Below are 21,637 nucleotides of genomic sequence, written 5' to 3'. Positions count from 1 at the left end.
GATTCATCCCTCCCATTGACAAACCAGGTTGTACCCTGTATCTGTCCTCACCAATTCCCACTTCACCACCCTTCACCCCTCACCTCCTTTATCTGCAGCCCCCCTTAAACCCACCTCCAGTTCTGAAGAAGGGTTACAGCTGAAATACTGACTTCTCCACCTTGTGATGCTGCCTGGCTTGCTGTGTTCTTCCAGCCGCCTGCCTGTCTACCTAGGAATCCAGAATCTGCAGTTGTTTTTTATCTCTAACCACAATTATTGGCAGATCCCTATCCACTTGCAAGCTCCAATATTTGAATTAACTCACATTTGAACAATGGTGAGATGGACAGTGTTAGCATGGAAGGCAAGCATCTATGAAACTATGTTCAACTCTAAGCCGTTCACTGCAGGCCAGCATGATTGAAAAATGCAAGTAGACAATGGAAGCAGGTTTTGTAAAGAAAAGGTTGAGGAATTAACATGTGACATTTTAATTGCTAAACAGTAAGTTTGGAATGTGCACTGCCTGTAGTCACAGAGGAAACAATTCACAAAGGAACACAGGGAAGTATCCCCTCTCTCCCCACCTCTTGTCTTAATCACTCATATGTTATCATGAGAAGATAAAGTGCAGGTTTTCGGATTGCATAACCAACCTATCCTATCACTCTCAATTTATTTGAACATTTCACAGACGAATTTTAAACAGCAAAGCTCAGGGGCTTGTTAGCTAGTTTATGTTAGCATTATGGTCCTCATTTCTCAGACAGGACAGTGCAATGAAATTAAGCTATACTTGAGAGTTTCAGAAAAAGTTACTATTTCTAACAAAATGCTAACTTCCTACACTTCCTACACTTGTTTACAAACTCCTTCCAACTTGGAGACAGCAAAAATTGGAGATTTCAAATGAAGGCATGCAAACAATTTTAGAATTGAAGTTGAAGATATTTTAAATCAACAGTAGCATGAACTAGATTATGGAATCATCTGCAATTCAACCTAAAACAATTATTCCAGCTCTTCTACCCCCACAACCATCTGTGCCTGAATTCTTTCTGGTATTATCCTTCCGAACACAGAAGTGGTGCCAATAGTGTAGGTGCAATTTCTGTACTTGCTGAGATCTGTATGAAGGCCTCACCTCCTTAACCCCACCCCTGTGTTTGAAGTGTGGTGACCCTCAGGTTAAATCCACCAAAAGGCGTCTCTCTCTAATGGGAGGACGGCTAGGGTTCTTTGGGACTGAGACAACGTTTGCTTTTCAGGCAGTGGTGGTTTGGAGCTGGCTCAGAATTCATCCATTGATGGACTTCTCTTTAGACTATATCTTTTAATTTGCTCTTATTCTTAAACTATCAAAATGGTGCCAGATTATGGCAACAAATGAAAGCTTTTCATTGTATTTTATTGTATTTCATTGTAAAATACACGTGACAGTAATTCATCCATTCATCCTTCCGGAAATGTAGAAAAATTTTGAAAACTTTTGTCTCTGTTTTAATGATTTGTAATTTTGGAGACTAAGAAGAGTTTACAGGCTGACTGTTAGAATCTTTCTTTGGTTTCTTACTATATTTTTTTTATGTCTGTTTTGTCTTCTGTTCAGGTACTGAAACACAAGAATGTAGTTAGAGATTTAGAAATTCTTATCTCAAGAGTGAAGATAAATGGGAACCCTTCAAGTGACAAGGACTTTGATGAAAGATTGAGGAAAGCATCAGTGGTCCTCAACAGAATGATGACCGACGCTAAAAAAGCAGAAAGTAAATTCTTATTTTTATTTAGTGGCTTAACAGGTTGTAAGTTTTTTAGCATAAAACACAAATATAAATCCATTTTTCCCCAAGTATGCTTTCTTTTATTGGTCAGAGCATTGAGTATAGAAGTTGGGAGATCATGTTGCATCTGTACAGGACATTGGTTAGGCCACTTTTGGAATATTCTGTCCAAATTTAGTCTCCCTCCTATCGGAAAGGTCTTGTGAAACTTGAAAGGGTTCAGAAAAGATTTACAAGGATGTTACCAGGGTTGGGGGATTTGAGCTATAGGGAGAGGCTGAATAGACTGGGGCTGTTTTCCCTGGAGCGTCAGAGGCTGAGAGGTGACCTTATAGAGGTTTATAAAATCATGAGGGGCATAGATCGGATAAATAGACAAGGTATTTTCGCTGGGATGGGGGAGTCCAGAACTAGAGGGCATAGGTTTAGGGTGAGAGGGGATAAATTTACAAGAGACCTAAGGGACAACCTTTTCACACAGAGGGCGGTGCATGTATGGAATATGCTCCCAGAGGAAGTGATGGAAGCTGGTACAATTAGAACATTTAAAAGGCATCTGGATGGGTATATGAATAGGAAGGGTTTAGAGGGATATGGGCCAAAAGTGGCAAATGGGACTAGATTAGGTTAGTATATCTGGCCGGCATAGACGGGTTGGACCGAAGGGTCTGTTTCCGTATTGTGCATCTCTATGACTCTGTGACTCTGTTTGACCTCTTTATGTCCCCCCTCCTCAATTCAAATCTAATTAGATTTTCTTTCATTGAAGAGTTACTTCTCTAGGGCACTGTTAGATCCCCTCATAACCATGTATGAAAATGCATGTCAACCTTCTTATGAAGATACATCTCAGAGTCTTACTTTGTAGCTCTCTGGAACGATCGAGGTTGGATCCTTCATTTGCTTAAGGTAGTGGGGAGGGAGTTTTTATTTTGCTTCACCTTATTGACTACGTGTTTTTTTAAAATAAAATACTGTCTTTCCCAAGAGAAAACATTACAGTGTGATGGAATTTGTGGGACCAGAGGATAGTAAGCACAGAGGTATGACGTTTCTCTAATCTTGTCCTGCTGGTCATTTTTATATGATCCTACGCATCAGCTGGCCTCCAGCAGGCCATCCTTGATAGATTCACCAAGCCATTCTGCCATAAGACATACAACTAAACCCAATCCTGATACTATTTAACATCCATCATTTTTCCAGTATGGTTGTACTGGGCTTGCACTCACTGGCTGAAATCAGAGGCTGCTACAGTCATATCAGCTGAAAGCAACTAATGTGAGGCAATGGAGTCTGGGTTCCTCCTCGTCTAGGTAGCAAAAAGAAATTAGATGAGCTATTAGAGTTAACAGAAATAAATGAAGTGGGGAGGGGAACTTCAGAAGATAAATTTAAGAATGAACAACATTTGGCCTCAGCAGTAAAGATTGAATTCTTTTTACAGTGGATGATGAAAACAACCTTGACCAATTGAAAAATCTTAACAAGAAGTTGGGTGTTGAGACAAGTCGCCTGAACAATATAGGGAAGTCAATTGATGAGACTCGGCGGTTGACAGTATTGTATGAAGATCGCGTTCGGAGCACAGAGAGGTCGCTCAGCAATGTCAGGACAAAGATCCAGGAAAGCAGGACAGAACTGAGCCGAATGGTAAGTTGTCTGGATTCAAAACAAGTATTGTTTCTTCAAATTTAAAGGTTATAAACTCAATCAGTTGTGTTCATGTGTATAAAACAGAAAGGAAAACAGTAAGGACACAAATGTTGTCAACACAGTGAAAGATCCAGGGCAGTCTTGGCATTTTAAAAAATTAATAAATCCTATACCAAGGGAAAATGTTGTGAAACATGCAAATTATGACATAGTCTGTGAATATGATACCATTTCTTATATGTCATAGCCTGTAGTAGGTTTTGCACTGTTTCATGTTATGATACTATCTTAATGCAAAAATCACATCTGAAATTCATATGATGTTGTTGAACCATTTAGGTCTTAGTACAGGGCTAAATATTCTGTCCCAAGCTGTGTGTGTGTGGCAGGAGTGCATGTTCAATACAGCAAGTGGATAGCCCACTAGCTAGCCACCCTACTTTATAATATGAGTGAGGGCTTATAAGGCACCCAGGAAATACTGAGGCCTCAAGTAGTCAAATATTGCCCACTCATGATTGTTGAAAAGGTAGGAAAGGAAGGGATTACATGCACCAAGAGTTGGGAAGTGGCCCCTGATCTTTAAAGGCACTTCTCCTTCGATTGTACCCCACTTTGTATCTCCCTTTCTGGCTTCAACCCTGTTGCTGAAAACGCCTTGCACCCTTCCCAAGGTGCCATCCTTGTTAACGACCTACATTGGTGCAGATGGCATGATTTTCTTTGTCACACTGTTTGCTCCCACTAATGAGATCTGGCGTTGCTGAGACTGTAAGAGTGCCAGCCAATCTCATTTGGCTGACAGTCCTGAAGGGTCAGATCCCCTTCCAATAGGAGAGGGAGTCTGATCCTCCGTTTGTTCAGGATGCCCATCGCTGGGGCTGGCTTTTCAAAAGTCCTGTTTGCAGGCGAGTTTTCTTTACTTTGACGGGGGAAGGGTTGGGAGCTGTGAGGTGTAAGCAATTGTATCCCCAATCCCAAGTTTGTAAAATCCAGTCTCAAATCATGGAGGCTTGACATCAAATTATGTGACAATGCTGCAGACTGCTTCTCCTAAAACCTCGTCAAAGAGTCATGCACAGCTTTATCTGATATGCTGCACTGCTTATTGTGAAACTGTGTCATATATACTGAGGCTGCACTGAGTTTGCTGATGTCATCTGGCCTGTGACCATAATTAACTTGTGTAGCACTAGATTAGTTTTGGAGAATTAAGGGATTTGATTCCTTTTAATTTAGAAGGAAGCCTGCAGGAAAATGTGTTGATTTATAATGGAAGTTTGCTTATCGAAGAAACAAAGGATTGCCAGCGTCCAACGAAAGCATAATTCAGCATTCTCAGGAAGGAAGAGAATTTTGTTTTGTTAACTTTTAATGTTTAGATAATTGAAAGCTTGTTGCCAAACTAAATAAGTGGCATGTTATTTCTTGCAGCCATCATTACCTACAGGTCCTGTTGGAGGCCACAACTTGGCAGGTCTAGCAGATGAGGCTCAAAGACTGGCAGATAAGTAAGGGTGGTCTTTTTTATTTGCATTCTGCCCTGCAGCACTTTTCCTATTCTTAGTTTTATCTCACAGCATCATAGCAGAGAAACGTTAAGAACTTTTCATGTTTGCTTTGTTCTATTCAGACATGTGAGAGACGCAGATGACATAGAACAATTCAGCAGAACTGCCAACCAGTCAGCATTTGCAGCCCTTGAATTAATTACCCAAGTAATCAAAGATGATCAGAAGACCATGGAGTCCATCAATCTAATAAATCAGCAGTAAGTCAGATTAAGTTTTGATGGGAAGTATACAAGAACACTAATTTGAATACTAAATGCTTCTTAATACATTGTTCTTTCACCTCATGTAAGGATTCTGTATACTTTGAATAGAATGAGTATAAGAGGTCAAGAAGAGAAAATGTGAAGAAGCTCAACAGGTCTGGCAGCATCCATGGAGAGAGAAGCAGAGTTAATGTTTTGAGCCCAACATGACTTCTTTAGAACGAAAAAGAATTGGAAAATAATATTTTTATACATTTGACAGAGGTAGAGGAGTGGCAAAGAGCACAGATGTTGTGGAGGCCCAATGCAAAAGACAAAATGGTTGTTATTGGGGATAAAAGTGAAAAAGAGATGTATTTTAAGGTGATTTTAAGATGTATTTTAAGTAAATTAAGGTGTGAAAGGGAGAGAATGGTTTCTCTCTATTGAGGGCAAAGTGAAAAAAAGACACCAACAAGACAAGGAGGTTTGATAAATGGAGGGAAAGAGAATGTAAGAAAAATAGAACACAGACGTCATGTGGTCAGGCTCTGCGGCTATGGAATTCAATATTGAGGCCTCAAGGCTGTAGGTGCTTAAGCAGAAAATGAATTGTTCTTCTTTGAACTTGTGTCATGCTTCTTTGGAACATTGCAGTTGACCCAGGACAGAAGCATCAGTATGAAAGTAAGATGTTTTTTGAAACAGCAAGGAGCTGGAAAGTCAGGATCATTCCCATAGCGGGAGTGGAGGTGTTCCACAAAATGGTCACCCTGTCTAAGTTTGGCAACATCAGTGTGAAGGAGACCGCATCGTAAACAGTGAATGCAGTAGATTAGATTGAAAGAAATACAAGTGAAACATTGCTTCACCTGGAAAGTATGTTAGGTCAGCAAGGGGAGGAAACGAGGTGAATGAGCAAGTGTTACACCTTCCGTGAATGCATAGGAAGGTGCAATGGGTGTTTGATTGAGTGCTAGGAGTGATGGAGCAGTAGACCAGGATGTCTGGAGGGAATGGTCACTGCAGAAATTGGAGTGGAGGGGGCAAAGTGTTTGGTGTATTGGTTAGTGAACAGGGACAAGGTGAATGAGTGTTGGTATATCTCCTGCAATTCCATGGGAAGATACCTCGGGGGAGTGAGGAAGCATTAAGAGTAATTAAGAAGTACACCAGGATGTCAGGGAGAGAACATTCCTTTTGGAATGCTGATAGTGGAGGGCAGGGTAAGATGTATTTGGTGGTGGTATCCTGTACGATGATCATTTGAATGCAAGACTGCTGGAATGGGGAAGACATGGGGAACCTTGTCCTTGTTCTGGGAAGGGCTCAGGGCAGAAGTGCAGGAAATTTTTCAGAGGCAGCTAAAGGCCCTGTCAACCTCAATGAGAGAGCTAATCCTCATTTGAGGAGAAAGGTCATGGAAGGAGGCAACATCAGAACAGAAACGGCAGAGATGGAAAACCTGGGAGAATGTAATGGAATCCTTGCAGGAAACAGCATGTGAGGAGGAGTAATGAGGTAATTGTGGAAGTCAGTGGGCTTTTTAATGGTTTCAGTGGAGAGCCTATCCCCAGAAAAGGAAAGGGAGGGAAGAGTCAGAGATGGACTACGTGAAGGTGAGAGAAGGATGGCGATTGCAAATAAAACTGATTAATTTTTCCAATTCAGTATGAAAGGCATCATTGATGTATAAGAGAAAACATTGTGGGTGGGGGCCTGAGTAAGGCTTGAACAAGAAATATCCCACAAAGAGACGTGCATTACTGGGGAGCCTGTAGATGACTGCCCATAGTGACACCGATAGCGTGGAGAAAATGAGATGAATTTACAGAGAAGTTGCTCGAGGTGAGAATAAGCTCAGCCAGATGAAGGAGGTGGATATAAACAGCAGAGAGCCTCCAGACTGTCCTGGTGGGGAGTGGATGTGTAGAGGGATTGTACATCCATAGCGAAGAGGGGACGACTATGATCAGAAAACTGGCATTTATAGAACCAACACAAAGCATCAAAAGGGCCATGAATAAAAGTGGGGAGCAATTTAAGAAGAGGGTATAAAAGAGAGTCAAGAAAAGAAATAAATTCAAAAGACGAGAAGATAAGGGAGCAGTGGCGTGGAGCATGCTGAAATATTGGGTCTGCCAGGGCAGTCCTGTTTGTGGGTTGTAAGAAGTCTATTGATTGGAGGCAATAATTCTTTGCAGTTGTAATTGATGCTCAGCTGAAACCGTTAATGTTCAAAGTTGATTTTGCAAATGAGAGGATAAGGCACTTATGATGCAGTAATGGGTTCCAGTCCAAATGCATAGAACTGAGACAAGCTTATGTTTGTTTTTTTTGAACTACAATGGTTTGAATGGCATTCATCATCAATGGAACTTGTACGGGGATAGTTCTGTAAAATAATCTATGGTCTCTTCTAATTCACTTGGATCCGTAAAGTAATGTGTCAATTATTTAACATTGTTAATAAGGAATGAGTAGCTGCAATTGTCTCTCTATTGGCAAAAGTACCAGAAACAGTAGGGTTTTACAGTTATCTGGCAGTGGAGAGAACCTCAATCCACTTTGGAAAGTTTGTAGATGGAGAAGAGAATCCAAGATGTAACATAGTGTGACACAGTAATGCCCGAGTATAAGAATGAAGGCAAGTCTAATGCAACCAGGAAAAGGAACATAGTTGAGTTAAATTATCCAAGAAAAGGTGGAATTTAAATTAAAATATTAGTGGGTTATTTAATGAGGCAATGCTTTGGACAAAGATATAATTCAGTTCCACGGCATGTACCTATTATTTGCATGACTCTAAGAGATTTTGTTTTATTAGGTCTAAACAAATCAGTGACCTGGCAGATGAACTAGATGGACAAGCAAACAGAATAGCCTCAAAAGCACAGAAAGTTAGTGAGAGGGCTCAGAGGATTTACAATGAGCTGAACAACATCCCTACAATTGACATAGATGCCCTTGAGGTAAGTAATATTTGCAAGTTTGTTTATTGGAAGTGGGAGATGATCTATCTTGATTACTAGTTCTATTATTTTATGCGGCTGGTTCAACTGGAGGAATCTTCCATCTCAAACCAAAATGGCACCAATTAACTTTGGTGAAGATACTGGAAGACAAATGAAATAATATGTCCATTATTTCTCTTATGATTTTTACATAACCATTCATCAGTAATGATTGTGAACTTGCTCCTAAAGTTTTCTCTTGCTTACATGGAACTAAGATGGGGGTTCTTGGGTATCTGTTATTTTCAAACTAGCTCATTTCATCAGTGAGCTGCCCAACACGATATAAATTCATAATCATCAGTTAAGCAGATTTCAGATGTAATCTCATGGTTTATGCTGCATTAACTGAGTGCAGGTGGGGTATAAGTGAGATGCTACAACTGGGTTCAGTTCCTCTAGACTTGAGTGCATTAAAGAAATGTATTTCTCATGATTGTTGAGTATATAATTAATTCAAATAGATATATGATTGTCAGGCGAGGACAGTATCAGACCCAGCTGACCCAGCTTAATGGGTGACCCAGCCTATTGTCCAGCTTCAGAAGGTGAAAGACAGTCACTTCATTAAAAGGACAATAGGAGCTTGCAGGAGCTAATGCCTTCATATAGGTTCCTATTATTTGAAACTCATTTAAAAACAAGTCTATTGAATTGATAATCTTATTTAAACTTGGACTTTCCCCCTCCCAATATTAGGGGCACTGCATGGATGAGTAGTGAATCTTAGAGTCATAGAGTCAAACAGTATGAAAACAGACTCTTTGGTTCAACTAGTCCACACTGACCATGTTCCCAAACTAAACTAGTCCCATATGCTTGTATTTGGTCCACATCTCTCCAAATCTTTCCTATTCATGTAGTTATCCAAATGACTTTTAAATGTTGTAACTGTACCCGCATCCACCACTTCCTCTGGCAGTTCATTCCACACGCATTCCACACTCTGTAAAAAAGTTGCCCCGTTTTCTTTTTAAATCTTTCTCCTCTCACCTTAAAAATATGCCTCCTAGTTTTGAACTCCCTTACCTGAGGCAAAAATCTTTGCTATCCACCTATCTATGCTCCTCATGATTTTATATACCTCTATAAGGTCACCCCTCAACTTGGTACGCTCCAGGGTAAAAGTCCCAGATTATTCAGCTTATTTTCAAAATTCAAACCCTCCAGACCCAGCAACATCCTGGTAAATCAATTCTGAACCTTCTCCAGTTTAATAATATCCTTCCCAAAAACAAAGTTAAAAATCACACAACACCAGGTTATAGTCCAACAGGTATAATTGGAAGCACTAGCTTTCGGAGTGCTGTGTACTCCACAACCACCTGATGAAAAAGCGGCGCTCTGAAAGCTTGTACTTCCAACTAAACCTATTGGACTATAACCTGGTGTTGTGTGACTTTTAACTTTGTACACCCCAGTCCAACACTGGCATCTCCAAACCTTCCGAAAACAGGGCGACCAGAACTGGACACAGTACTCCAGAAGAAGCCTTACCAATGTCCTGTACAATCTCAGTGTATGTTGAAACCTTGCATTTCCAAGTAACTACAAAAATGTGCTAACCATTTCATGAAGGCTCTTTCATCCTCTCTACCTTGCCTTGCTTTGTGAGGTGAGCTGAGGTGGCCAAGAGTAGTTGTGAAATCGGGAATAAATACAGAACGATTACAGATGAAGTTTAAATATATAGTAATGAATATTCTGAAGGTTGTAGGAGCAATCAAAGTGCAAAGTTCATCCCTGCTTATACCCCTCAGGCTGAAGCAAATGAGCTCCAGTTCAAAGAAAGTGCCATCGGTCTTGAACTGAACGGGAAACTCGAATTATACGAAAGATTGAAGAATAATGTGATGGACTTCCAAAGAGATGTCAGGAAAATTTTAGACAATGGAGAACTAGAGCAAAGGGTAAGCCCTTCAACACAATTCTGTTAAATGAAAGCGTTTACTCTGAAAGATGTGTGATTATTGCTCACTTTGATACGAGTTCTATGTCACTGTTAAAAAAACAAAGGTTGAGTTGTTCTCTGTGAGATAATATTGTGATAAAACCTGTGCTTTGCTGTATAGCTGGCTTCCCTCACCAGAATTAAAGATATAAAAGCAGTTAATAGTGTGTTCACGTTCATGAGGTAAATTGCAGAAATAATATTCTTGTTGGTCATGAGTTATTGACAATAAAATATTAAAATATTCTATTCAAATAGAAGTAAGCCTTTTGTTAGATTAGCCATGATAAAAAAATAGAATTAAAGCTCTGTTTGACTACCTAGTTACTTTTGCAAACCCAAGTCATTGGCAGTTTCTCATACCAGCTATATCTTTATTCAATCAAACTTGTTGCATTGGTTATACTGAATGTCCAACTTCTGCACATGCCTGTCGATTACAGAATTGAAATATGGGATATTAAAGGATGTATCTAATAAATTCACACTCATGCTCAAAGCTTTGCTCTTGGAAGCTGAGAGGGGAAATTTGGATACAGTGGGCAGTGGATCATTGATGCAATAATAGATGTAAGATCATAGTGAATACCAAGCCAAAATCTTCAATATACATGTTTTATGTTTTATTCATCCATCCATGTGAGTTTTGCTGCCTTGACCACAGCTTATTGCAGTTTAGAGTCAATCACATTGGAGTCCCTTTATCACAAGCATCCAACATTTCTTCTTTCTTATTTTATCCTACATTGATAGAAGGTTTGCAAACCACACCCACTAATGATTTCTTTCCACTGGTATTCCTCACCTCCACCAAAGCAATTGTACATTCTGATCTCCTGAACTAAGGTCATCTTAAGCTATTACACCAATCCTTAACAGTGCTACTCCTCCATATGTAGGCTAGACTAGGTACATATGATTGATTTACTTCCCTAAAAGACATTAGTGAACCAGATGGGCTTTTACAACAATGGTCATCATTAGGCTAGCCTTTTATTCCAGATGTTTATTCAATTCAAATTTCACCATTTACCGGTGGGATTCAAGACCATTTTCCCAGAACATTAGCCTGGAGTTCTGGATTGCTACTCCATAGTCACTATTGTTACACTACCTTTTATATTTGATATATTCCCTAACATAGCATTCCAGTTCACTTCACCATGCTCAGCTTTCATGCCCACATAGTTGTTTTACATAACTTTTAAATACTAGTCATAGACTCACTTTTGTACCTGTCAAATTGGATGTCGAATTCAGTCAGATCTGTGGTTACTGTTAAGCAGTTTGTAGACCACATCCATTTGTGTCTTCTTTTCCTTACTGGTCCTCATCTTCACCTAGAAACATAGAAAACAGGAGCGCAGGAGGAGGTGACTTGACACTTTGAACCCGTTCTGCCAATCATTATGATTAGGACTGATCATCCAACTCAGTAGCCTGATTCTGCTTTTTCCTCATATTCTTTGATCCTTTTAGCCCCAAGTGCTGTGTACAACTCTGTCTTGAAATTACACAATGTTTTGAACTTGACTGCTTTCTGTAATGGTGATTCCACAGACTTACTACTCTTTGGGTGAAGAAATTTCTCCTCATCTCAGTTGTGAATGGTTTACCCCGTATCCTTAGGCTGTCTGGACTCCACAGCCATTGAGAGTTTCCTTCCTGTACCTGCCCTGTCTAGTCCTGTCAGACCACACAGACCAATTTTATATCCTGAGCTCCTGAACCAAGGCCATCTCTAACTATTGCACCAATACCATCCTTAATTAACCGTGCTATCGCTCCACCATGACCTGGCTTCCTATCCTTCTTCAATTTCATATAATCCTCAATATTCAAGATCTAATCTTGGTCATCATGCAGCCACATCAGACCATATTTATTAGTCTCAATGTGTGCTATCAATTAATTTACTTGATTAAGAATGGTATGCACATTCAGATGCAAAGCCTTTAGTTTTGTCTTTTTGCTATCATTGTAACAACCAGTCTGGTATATTCTTAACTTTATTCTCTTTTTCTCTTTCTGCCAATCTCTGATCTTCATTTCCAAATTGCTCTTCTGTACTTCTGTCTTGACTCTACCCTTTGATCTGTTACATCTACTGAAGCTCGATCCTCTCTCAAGCGTGCAGATAAGTTGAATTTATGGATTATGCTTTTCCCTCTGTTTGTATAAATTTGGCATATTTCTTGTCATTGTAGTCTGCTGACTTGTTATACGCCAGAGCAAATGCTGCTAAATACCTGGCTGAAGATGCTGTTAAAAAGGGCACATCCACATTGGAGCAATTTGACCGTATCTTAGCTAACTTGAGAGGTATGTAACTGGCCTTAGTAATTTTAGAAAAACATTGTGATTGGGTAACGACTGTTTTACATCAGCATTTAGCCATCATTCCTTGTTTTTCTCTTGTAAGTTATTTCCTAGTTGTCTCAAATTATCAACAACAGATTTGCATCATATTGGATTCCATTCAAAGTATAACTTTGACTATATATACAAGCCTAATATTCGCAATGATATAAACATCATGGTTATTATTGATTAAATTTTTAAAAATACCAAATCTAGGGAGAATGCTGAGTCTTCTTGATAGATCATAAGAAAGTGTCTTAAGCAACAACCATATCCATTTCTAGTGGAGACCAGTTGAAGATTTCATTCCAAAGAAACAGTACAAGAGGCCACCCCATCCCACACACCTTCCCTCCCCCCAAAAATCCCCATAATCATGCCCACTTCACAGATACAGGTGGCACGTTAAACTCCCTGTCACTATCTCTTGGTTAGCTGTCTTGGAGGTTTGAGACTGAGAATAATGAGGATAGAAATCGATACTCCAATTGACCTCAAAGTGTGTAAGGCGAAAATGGGTACTGCAGATGCTGGAGATTAGAGTCAAGATTAGAATGGTGCTGGAAAAGCACAGCAGGTCAGGCAGCATCTGAGGAGTAGGAAAATCAATGTTTCAGGCAGGAGTCATTCCTGATGAAGGGTTTTTGCCCGAAACGCCGATTTTCCTGTTCCTTGGATGCTGCCTGGCCTGCTGTGCTTTTCCAGCACCACTCTAAATTTGACTCAGTGTGTAAGACTGTCAGCAGGTACGAAGTGAGACATACCCTCCAAGTGAAAGGAAAAGAGAAAGCTATTGTAATCTGATTGTTTCTGACTCATATCTACCTTAAGTACAATATTTTCCATTTGTAGCATTATGGAAAAAATGGTTTTCTTGGCCCCTATATTCTTCTAATTCTATACTTTCAGTATTTTCACATAACGGGTATTCTGGGCAGTGAAAATGTTTGGTAGGAAGTGGCTTTGAGATTTGGGCTGAAGATACAGCACTAATGGAGCTTTGTTATCTATATAATGTGGGGTCACTTGTTGCTGACACCAGGTGCATGGCTTGGAAAATGTGCCATCCTACAGTGCTAATATCTTAGATCTTTATAATGCACAAAAATAAATCAGTAGTACATAATTTATCAAGAGAGAACAAGATGAGCAGACGAAATATTGTACATTTAATCACAATGGATATCATTGCTTGTGACTCTGTCTTTTTGTTTGAGTAAAATATTAAATTAGATCTGAAGAATGTTGTCATTAAATGTGATGGTGTGAACTATTCCAATCTCATTAGATGTTTGGTTTGATACTGCAGATTTTAACACAAGAGTGATCAGCAATAAAACAGCTGCTGAAAATGCTTTGAACAAAATACCTGATATCATCAAGACCATTGATGGTGCCAATGTGAAAACTAGCCAGGCTGAGAATCAACTGGGAAATGCAGGAACAACTGCCAATGAGGCACAGAGGAAAGCAAGGGAAACAAATGCTATTGCTGCTGATGTTCTGAAGGTATAATTATTTGAAATTCATTTTCAACTCCATTAGCAGCACGCAGTCAAATGTTAGCAACTTTAACCATCAATTTTGGAGCGAATAGGGTGCCTCAAAGATCAGCAAGGCAGCCTTTGTGTGGAGACGATTGAGATGGGGGAGATGCTAAACAAGTATTTTGCATCAATGTTTACTGTGGAATAGGACATGGAAGATATAGAATGTGGGGAAATAGATTTGACATCTTGAAAAATGTCCATATTACAGAGGAGGAAGTGCTGGATGTCTTGAAATGCATAAAGATGGATAAATCCTCAGGACTTGATCCCTAGAACTCTGTGGAATCTAGGGAAGATATTGCTGGGCCCCTTGCTGAGATATTTGTATCATAAATAGCTACAGGTGAGGTCAGAAGACTGGATGTTGGCTAATGTAGTGCAACTATTTAAGAAAGGTGGTAAGGTTAAGCCAGGGAACTATAAACCGGTGAGCCTGACATTGGTGTTGGGCAAGTTGTTGGAGGGAATCCTGAGGGACAGGATTTACACATATTTGGAAAGACAAGGACTGATTACGGATTGTCAACATGGCTTTGTGTGTGGGAAATCATGTCTCATGAACTTGATTGAGTTTTTTGAAGAAGTAACAAAGAGGACTGATGAGGGCAGAGTGGTAGACATGATCTATATGGACTTCAGTAAGGCATTCGACAAGGTTCCCCATGGGAGACTGGTTAACAAGGTTGGATCTCATGGAATATTAGGAGAACTAGCTATTTGGATACAGAACTGCCTCAAAGGTAGAAGACAGAGGGTGATGGTGCAAGGTTGGTTTTCAGACTGGAGGCCTGTGACCAGTGGAGTGCCACAAGGATCGATGCTGGGTCCACTGCTTTTTCATCATTTATATAAATGATTTGGATATGAGCATAGGAGGTACGATTAGTATTTTACAGATGACATCAAAATTAGAGGTGTAGCGGACAGCAAAAATGGTTACCTCAGCGTACAATGGGATCTTGAGCAGGTGGGCCAATGGGTGAAGGAGTTGCAGATGGAGTTTAATTTAGATAAATGTGAGGTGCTGCATTTTGGAAAAGCAAATCAGAGCAGGACTTATACATTTAATGGTAAGGTCCTGAGGAGTGTTGCTGAACAAAGAGACCTTGGAGTGCAGGTTCATAGCTCCTTGAAAGTGGAGTCACAGGTAGATAGAATAGTGAAGAAGACATTTGGTGTGCTTGCCTTTATTGGTTAGTGCATTGAATATAGAAGTTGGGAGGTCATGTTGCGGCTGTACAAGACATTGCTTAGGCCACTATTGAAATAATGTATGCAATTGTGGTCTCCTTGCTGCAGAAATGATGTTGTGAAACTTGAAAAGGTTCAGAAAAGATTTACAAGGATGTTGTCAGGGCTGGGGGTCTTGAGCTACATGAACAAGCTGAATAGGCTGGGACTATTTTCTCTGCAGCATCGGAGGCTGAGGGGTGACCTTATAAAGGTTTATAAAATCATGAGAGACATGGATAGGATAAATAGATAAGATCTTTTCCCTGAGGAGGGATAGTCCAGAACTATAAGGCATAGGTTAGGGTGAGAGAGGAAAGATTTAAAAGGGACCTAAGGGGCAGCTTTTTCATACAGAGGATGGTGTGTGTATGGAATGAGCTGCCAGAGGAAGTGGTGGAGGCTGGTACAATTCCAACATTTAAAAGACACCTGGATGGGTATATGAATTGGAAGGGTTTGGAGGGATATGGGCCAAATGCTTGCAAATGAAACTAGATTTATTTAAGATGTCTGATTGGAATGGACATGTTGGACCAAAGGATCTGTTTCTGTGCTGTATATCTCTATGACACGATGACTTTATATGATCTAGGAATAAGCCAGTGACAAGTGGTGGCATGTATAGCTTGTGTGAACTTCCTCAGTTTTGGCACAAGCTCCCAGACAGTAAGAAGGAGGGCTTTGCAGGGCTGTGTTTATTGATGTTTTTTCCTGTGGCTCGGTCAATACCTGGTCTATTTCCTTCCTTTACAGTTTGTAACAATTTGATACAAATGAGAGGGGGTTTACTGGGCTATTTCAGAGAGCAGTTGAGATTGAATCACAAAGAATGCTGTAGAAACTCAGCATATCTGGCACATCTGTGGAGAGAGAAACAGAATTAACATTTCAAATCCAGTACGACTCTTCTTCAGAATCGAAACATCAGGAATATTTGGTTGCTATAAAAGCCTCTCTGGTTCACTACTGTCCTGAAGCGAATTAAATTTGCCATTCTTGCCTGGTATGACTCCAGACCCAGCAATGTAGTAGGAGATGACCAATCAAGGGCAGTTAGCGAATTTACAACAGATCCTAGGATTCTTTGTCAGGTATGCCGATATCCTATAAAAGAGTGGAAAAAAGATCCAGATTTAATAGCTGAACTTAAATTCCACTGCAGTGGGACCTGAGCCAATATTCTGGACATTTGGATTACAACTTCAGTGAGATTGTCACTACGACAACACCACCTCTGATTCTTCAATTGCTGGAAGGCAAGTTCACTCTGATGAAAAGTGTCCTTATTGGATATTGGGTGAGGACAGCGTCAGGAACGTTTGAAATGTCACTCAGAGTAGTCGATTTGACTGCCATGCTCATCGCCTAGCCTTGTGTAATTTTTTCCCAGCATAAATCACCTCCTTCAGCAGAGAGGATTTTCTTTGAACATCTCCCTTGCAACTGAAAGTAATCTGGCAAAACTCCAGAATGTCAAACCAATCTACAATTTTCATTATTCAACCCTAGCTAGTTGTAATTCATAGATGACAGTTCCAAGGTTAAAGAAGCACAAGAATCATCATGTTCCTTAAAATATGGAGCTATTTCTAACTGCAGCTTATCATTGAATTCTTATTTATTTCCTTAGCATATACTTATTCAGTTGGTATTTTTAGAAAAATGCATAAACAAAGCAATTATGTCTGCTACAAATGCGATCTGAAATAAGGTATTCATTTTCATTCCTTCTGCACTGATATAATTTATCACTACAAAATCTTGTTGAGTGTGTCCTTCTGATTTATATTATCACTTGTTGTAGCCTGTATAATTTTTTGTCTATCTCTAATTTTAATGTTGACAATTAACTTTAGCATGACCATTTGCTCTTGTTCCAATTCTATTAACAGGGAGCTGTGAAATCTTTAGATGATGCAGATATTGCACTAACTGATATTAGCCGACTGGATGGTGAGGTGCAAGATGTGTTTGAGCAGCTGAGACATTTGCAGACAGATGTGGAGAACAAACAGAGATCAGTGCATGGAGATACTGTGATGGCAGAGATGGTGAGATCTTTGTGGTGCAATTTATTCTAATTTACTGAAAGGTTTGCTTTTCATTCTATTCTCAAACTAAAAATATACTTGCTGTGATTTGTCTAATTGTTGGCTTGAGGTTCTGTCATTGGTTGCTGTCTAAGGGAAATACGTAACTCCAGGATAGGACAATACAATATTTACAACTCTGTAAGTCTTTGTATTTTAGCATTGAACTGGGTTGCAAAAGCAATGGGTTTGCTTTGCAGGAAATACAAATATTTGTTCTGAAGTGAAGAAGGCTTGTAAGTTTGTGAAAGTAAAGAATGCACATTGCTGCATCCAGCCTCCTGAAGAGACTAAGTTGTGATAGATAAAACATTTTAAGGTTCTGGAATAGCATTTGTTAGAGCAGAAATATCAAAAATCAAACCCAGAAAGTAAGAATATCTATAAAATAATATAATTCTGTTATTAAAGACCAAGGACAGGGACTCTGTCTGCTTTGTGTTATTTGGTGGCACATGATGATTAGCTTCTTAGAGATTCTTTAATATGCCATGGTCTATCCTCTGAAGCTGAAGAAGTTTGTTAATGTTCCCTCCTGTGAATTACAGTCATAGGACTAGATTTTGGCAACCAAGGTGAGTAACTCAAGTTGGGAAAAACACCTCTTGGTAAACTATATACAAGTATTGATCTGGGCAGAAGATGGCTTTTAGATGCAGGATAAAATCAGGTCTACTAATCCCAGAAGCCGTGTATTGGTGATCACAGGACAGTCAAATGCTGTGCTGGATTAGTCAGAATATCTTCAGTGTTCTGGTTTTCATTCTAGCCATTTTATGAGATGTTGGAGCCTCTAGCTTCACTCCTCATACAACCTCACCACGCACCCCCCCCCCCCCCCCCACCACCACCACCACCACCACACACACACACCCACCCCCCACAGCAAAGACAACTTTATATAGTCCTTTAAAAAGTTAATCAGTCACGTTGGGGTGGTACAGTGGTTAGCACTGCTGCCTCACAGCACCAGAGACCCGGGTTCAATTCCCGCCCCAGGCAATTGTCTGTGTGGAGTTTGTATATTCTCCCCATGTCTGCATGGGTTTCCTCCAGGTGCTCCGGTTTCCTCCCACAGTCCAAAAATGTGCAGGTTAGGTGAGTTGGCCATGCTAAATTGCCTGTAGGGTTAGGCGAAGGGGTAAATGTAGGGGAATGGGTATGGTTGGGTTGCTTTTCAGAGGGTCAGTGTTGACTTGTTGAGCCGAAGGGCATATTTCCACACTACAAGTAATCTAATCTAAGTCACATCAAGGCCCTACATAATGTCCCTAACAAGTTATGTCCAGACACCCTTACACATAATGTAAGACAATAACCAATGAGTTATATGATAGCAATGGCATATGTGGCCTTGCTAGGAGAAAAAAAACACACATTACTCAATTTTCTTTTGAAATAAAAGCTATTATCCTTTATTCTTATTAAAATGTCAATCAGACAGAACTGTTAAAGTAACAATGACAGGAGCCTCAGCCACTTCCCGGATTTTAATTTTGTCCAAAAACATTGAAGCGTTGACAAAACAGATCACAGCAAGGACAACTTTATGTAGTCCTTTATAAAGTCAAACAGTCAAGGTCAACAACTCACATCATGCCTTTGCTCAAACCCTACCCCCTTCCCTGTAGCCTACCAGCCTCTGTCCCCACGATCCGAGCTATGGCCCTTACAGCCCCTATACCTGCTTACTGCTGAGCTATGACAATACATGCTGCCCCCTCATCCACCACCCTTCTTCCTTACACCCTTCATGCATGGTCCAGGCTGAGATTAACTAAATGTTATCAGTGTCTTTTGGTGAATTCACTATTTCAAAAGCAAACCATCAAATTTACAAAATGAATTACTGCATTAGCTTCCTTTAAATACTTAATCCCCTATACAAACATTTCAAGTTACATTTCAAAGACTTGACAAGCATTTGAGATTGTCAGTAAAACTGCAAATTGATAGGATAATATTTTGTAAAATCTGTCATGCAGCACTAATCTGAAAATGTCAAACACCAGGTTTCTGTCAAATGATGAGTGACACAGCAATGCCTGTTTTTTCAATCGTGCAGATATTTCTTCAAATATTTGAAGGGCTGTAGCTTTAAGTGCTTTGACAGTTCTTTTGACAGTTCCATTGGTTTAATAGGTTTGTTCTCTTCTGTGAGAATGGCGGGGACCGGATTCAGAGAGGTGGGAGGTAGAGGGGGATTTTCAGAATCGTACTTTTAGCACCGTTTACACCCATGCTGTCAGTGTAACAATGCAAGTTGATTTCTGTTAATGTTTTCTCTGATTTTTATCACTAAAACTTTCCCACCACGGAGGCATAGAAAAAGAAACATAGAAAATAGGAGCAGGAGAAGGCGATTTGGCCCTTCAATCCAGCTTTACGCATCCAATTCAATGGCTGGATCCTGTCCCCCCCCCCCCACATATCCTTGAATCCTGTTAGCCCCAAGTGCTATTTCTAACTCCTTCTCGAAATCATTGAGTGCTTTGGCCTCAACTGCTTTCTGTCGTAGTGAATTCCACAGGCCCACCATTTTGTGGGCAAAGTAATTTCTCCTTGTCTCAGTCCTGAACTATTTATCCCATATCCTTAGACTGTGACCCTTTGTTTGGACTTCCCTGCCATCAGAAGCATCCATCCTGCATCTAACCTGTCTAGTCCTGTACAATTTTGTAGGTTGCTAAGAGATTCCCCCCTCTTCCTTGCGAATATAATCCTAAGCAATTCAAGCTCTCCTCATATTTCAGTCCTGCCATACCAGGAGTCAGTCTAGTAAACCTTTGCTGCACTCCCTCTATAGCAAGAGCATCCTTACCCAGATAAGGAGATGAAAACTGCACATAATATTCCTGGTGTGTCTTACCAACACCTTGTATCACCACAGCAAGATACCCGTGCTCCTATTCTTGAATTCTTTCATTATAAGGCCAACATAACCGTTTGCCTTCCTGACTGCTTGCTGCACCTGCATACTTACCTTCAACTTGTGCACGAGGACTCCCAGGTCTCATTGTACCCTCCTGTCTCTCAATTTATAGCCATTCAAATAATCATCTGCCTTCCTGTTTTTTCTACCAAATCAGATAATCTCACATTTACCCATATTTTACTTAATCCGCAATGCATTTTTCCATTCACTCAGCCTGTCCACATTACACTGAAGCATCTCTACTCCTGTTCACAACTCCCTTTGCCCAACTTTGTACCATCTGCAAACTGGCGGTATTATATTTAATTCCTTCATCTAAATCATTAGTATATTTTGTGACCAGCTGAAGACCCCACTAGTCACCGCCTGCCACTGTTTACTCTGACTCTTTGTTTCCAGTCTGCCAATCAGTTTTCTATCCATCTCAATAAACTACTTCCAATCCCATGTACATTAATCTCTTATCTGAAACTTTGTTAGAAGTCTTCTGTAAGTCTAAACCATTTCTTGCCTTTATCAACTTCACTAGTTACATCCTCAAAGTATTCCAGTAGATTTGTGAAGCATTATTTCCCTTTTGTAAATCCATGCTGACTTTGGCTGATTCTGCCACTGTTTTCTAAGTGGTCAGCTATTAATCCTTTTATATTGAACTCAAACATTTTCCCTACTTCTGACATCAGTCTGGATTATCTTAGAGTGACCTAATATGTTTTTTGAACAAGGGTTTTACATTTGCTGCTTTCCAAACCTCTGGTACCTCCTTGCTATCTCGGGAAGATTGTAAAATTATGGCAAACCCTCCATTAACTCCATTCCCTCTTTACAACTAGCAAACTGGGATGAGATATATCTGGACCAGATGACTTACTCATGACATCTGCCTATCAATTTCACCAGCATCTCCCCCCGCCCCCTCTCCCCATCCACTGCCTCTATTATTGTTTTATCAGCATCCTCCTCTTTAATAAACACTAATACAAAGTATTAATTAAAACATTTTGGCCTTCCTTCTGTTTTCTTATCTCTTGGCATCACAGACTAACATCTCTATTCCACCACCATCTTTCAAAATCTGAATGTGGCTAACAATGTGAAAATGACCAGATGGTCTTTGTTGTGATGTTGATTGAGGTATAGATATTAGCTAGGACACTGGGATAACTCAGTAGATGTGAAGCTGGAAGAGCACAGCAGGTCTGACAGTATCTGAGGAGCAGGAAAGTCAATGTTTCAGCCCGAAACCCTTCGTCAGGACTGGAGGAAAACTTCAAGGTGGCCATTCTTAGAAGAGTGTTGGTTTTCAGTGACTAGGAGACAGTAAGGGC

General features: G+C 40.1%; 1 protein-coding gene across 1 annotated transcript in view; it reads left to right on the top strand.

The window, feature by feature from the left end:
* The window catches only part of LOC122554461 (laminin subunit gamma-1-like), a 72,700-nt gene that overhangs the window by 41,478 nt on the left and 9,585 nt on the right, over positions 1-21,637 (top strand). Inside the window, exons 13-21 of the mRNA XM_043699528.2 lie at positions 1,592-1,748; positions 3,211-3,416; positions 4,854-4,930; positions 5,053-5,190; positions 8,003-8,147; positions 9,950-10,099; positions 12,348-12,462; positions 13,811-14,010; positions 17,177-17,335. Of these exons, the coding sequence (XP_043555463.2) occupies positions 1,592-1,748; positions 3,211-3,416; positions 4,854-4,930; positions 5,053-5,190; positions 8,003-8,147; positions 9,950-10,099; positions 12,348-12,462; positions 13,811-14,010; positions 17,177-17,335 (1,347 nt within the window). The remainder of the gene's footprint in view (positions 1-1,591; positions 1,749-3,210; positions 3,417-4,853; positions 4,931-5,052; positions 5,191-8,002; positions 8,148-9,949; positions 10,100-12,347; positions 12,463-13,810; positions 14,011-17,176; positions 17,336-21,637) is intronic.

Source organism: Chiloscyllium plagiosum, unplaced genomic scaffold, assembly GCF_037043375.1.
Source record: "Chiloscyllium plagiosum isolate Xiang-an unplaced genomic scaffold, Cpla_swu_hap1 HiC_scaffold_9, whole genome shotgun sequence".
Classification (NCBI taxonomy): Eukaryota; Metazoa; Chordata; class Chondrichthyes; order Orectolobiformes; family Hemiscylliidae; genus Chiloscyllium; species Chiloscyllium plagiosum.
This window is presented reverse-complemented; position numbering and strand designations above follow the sequence as displayed.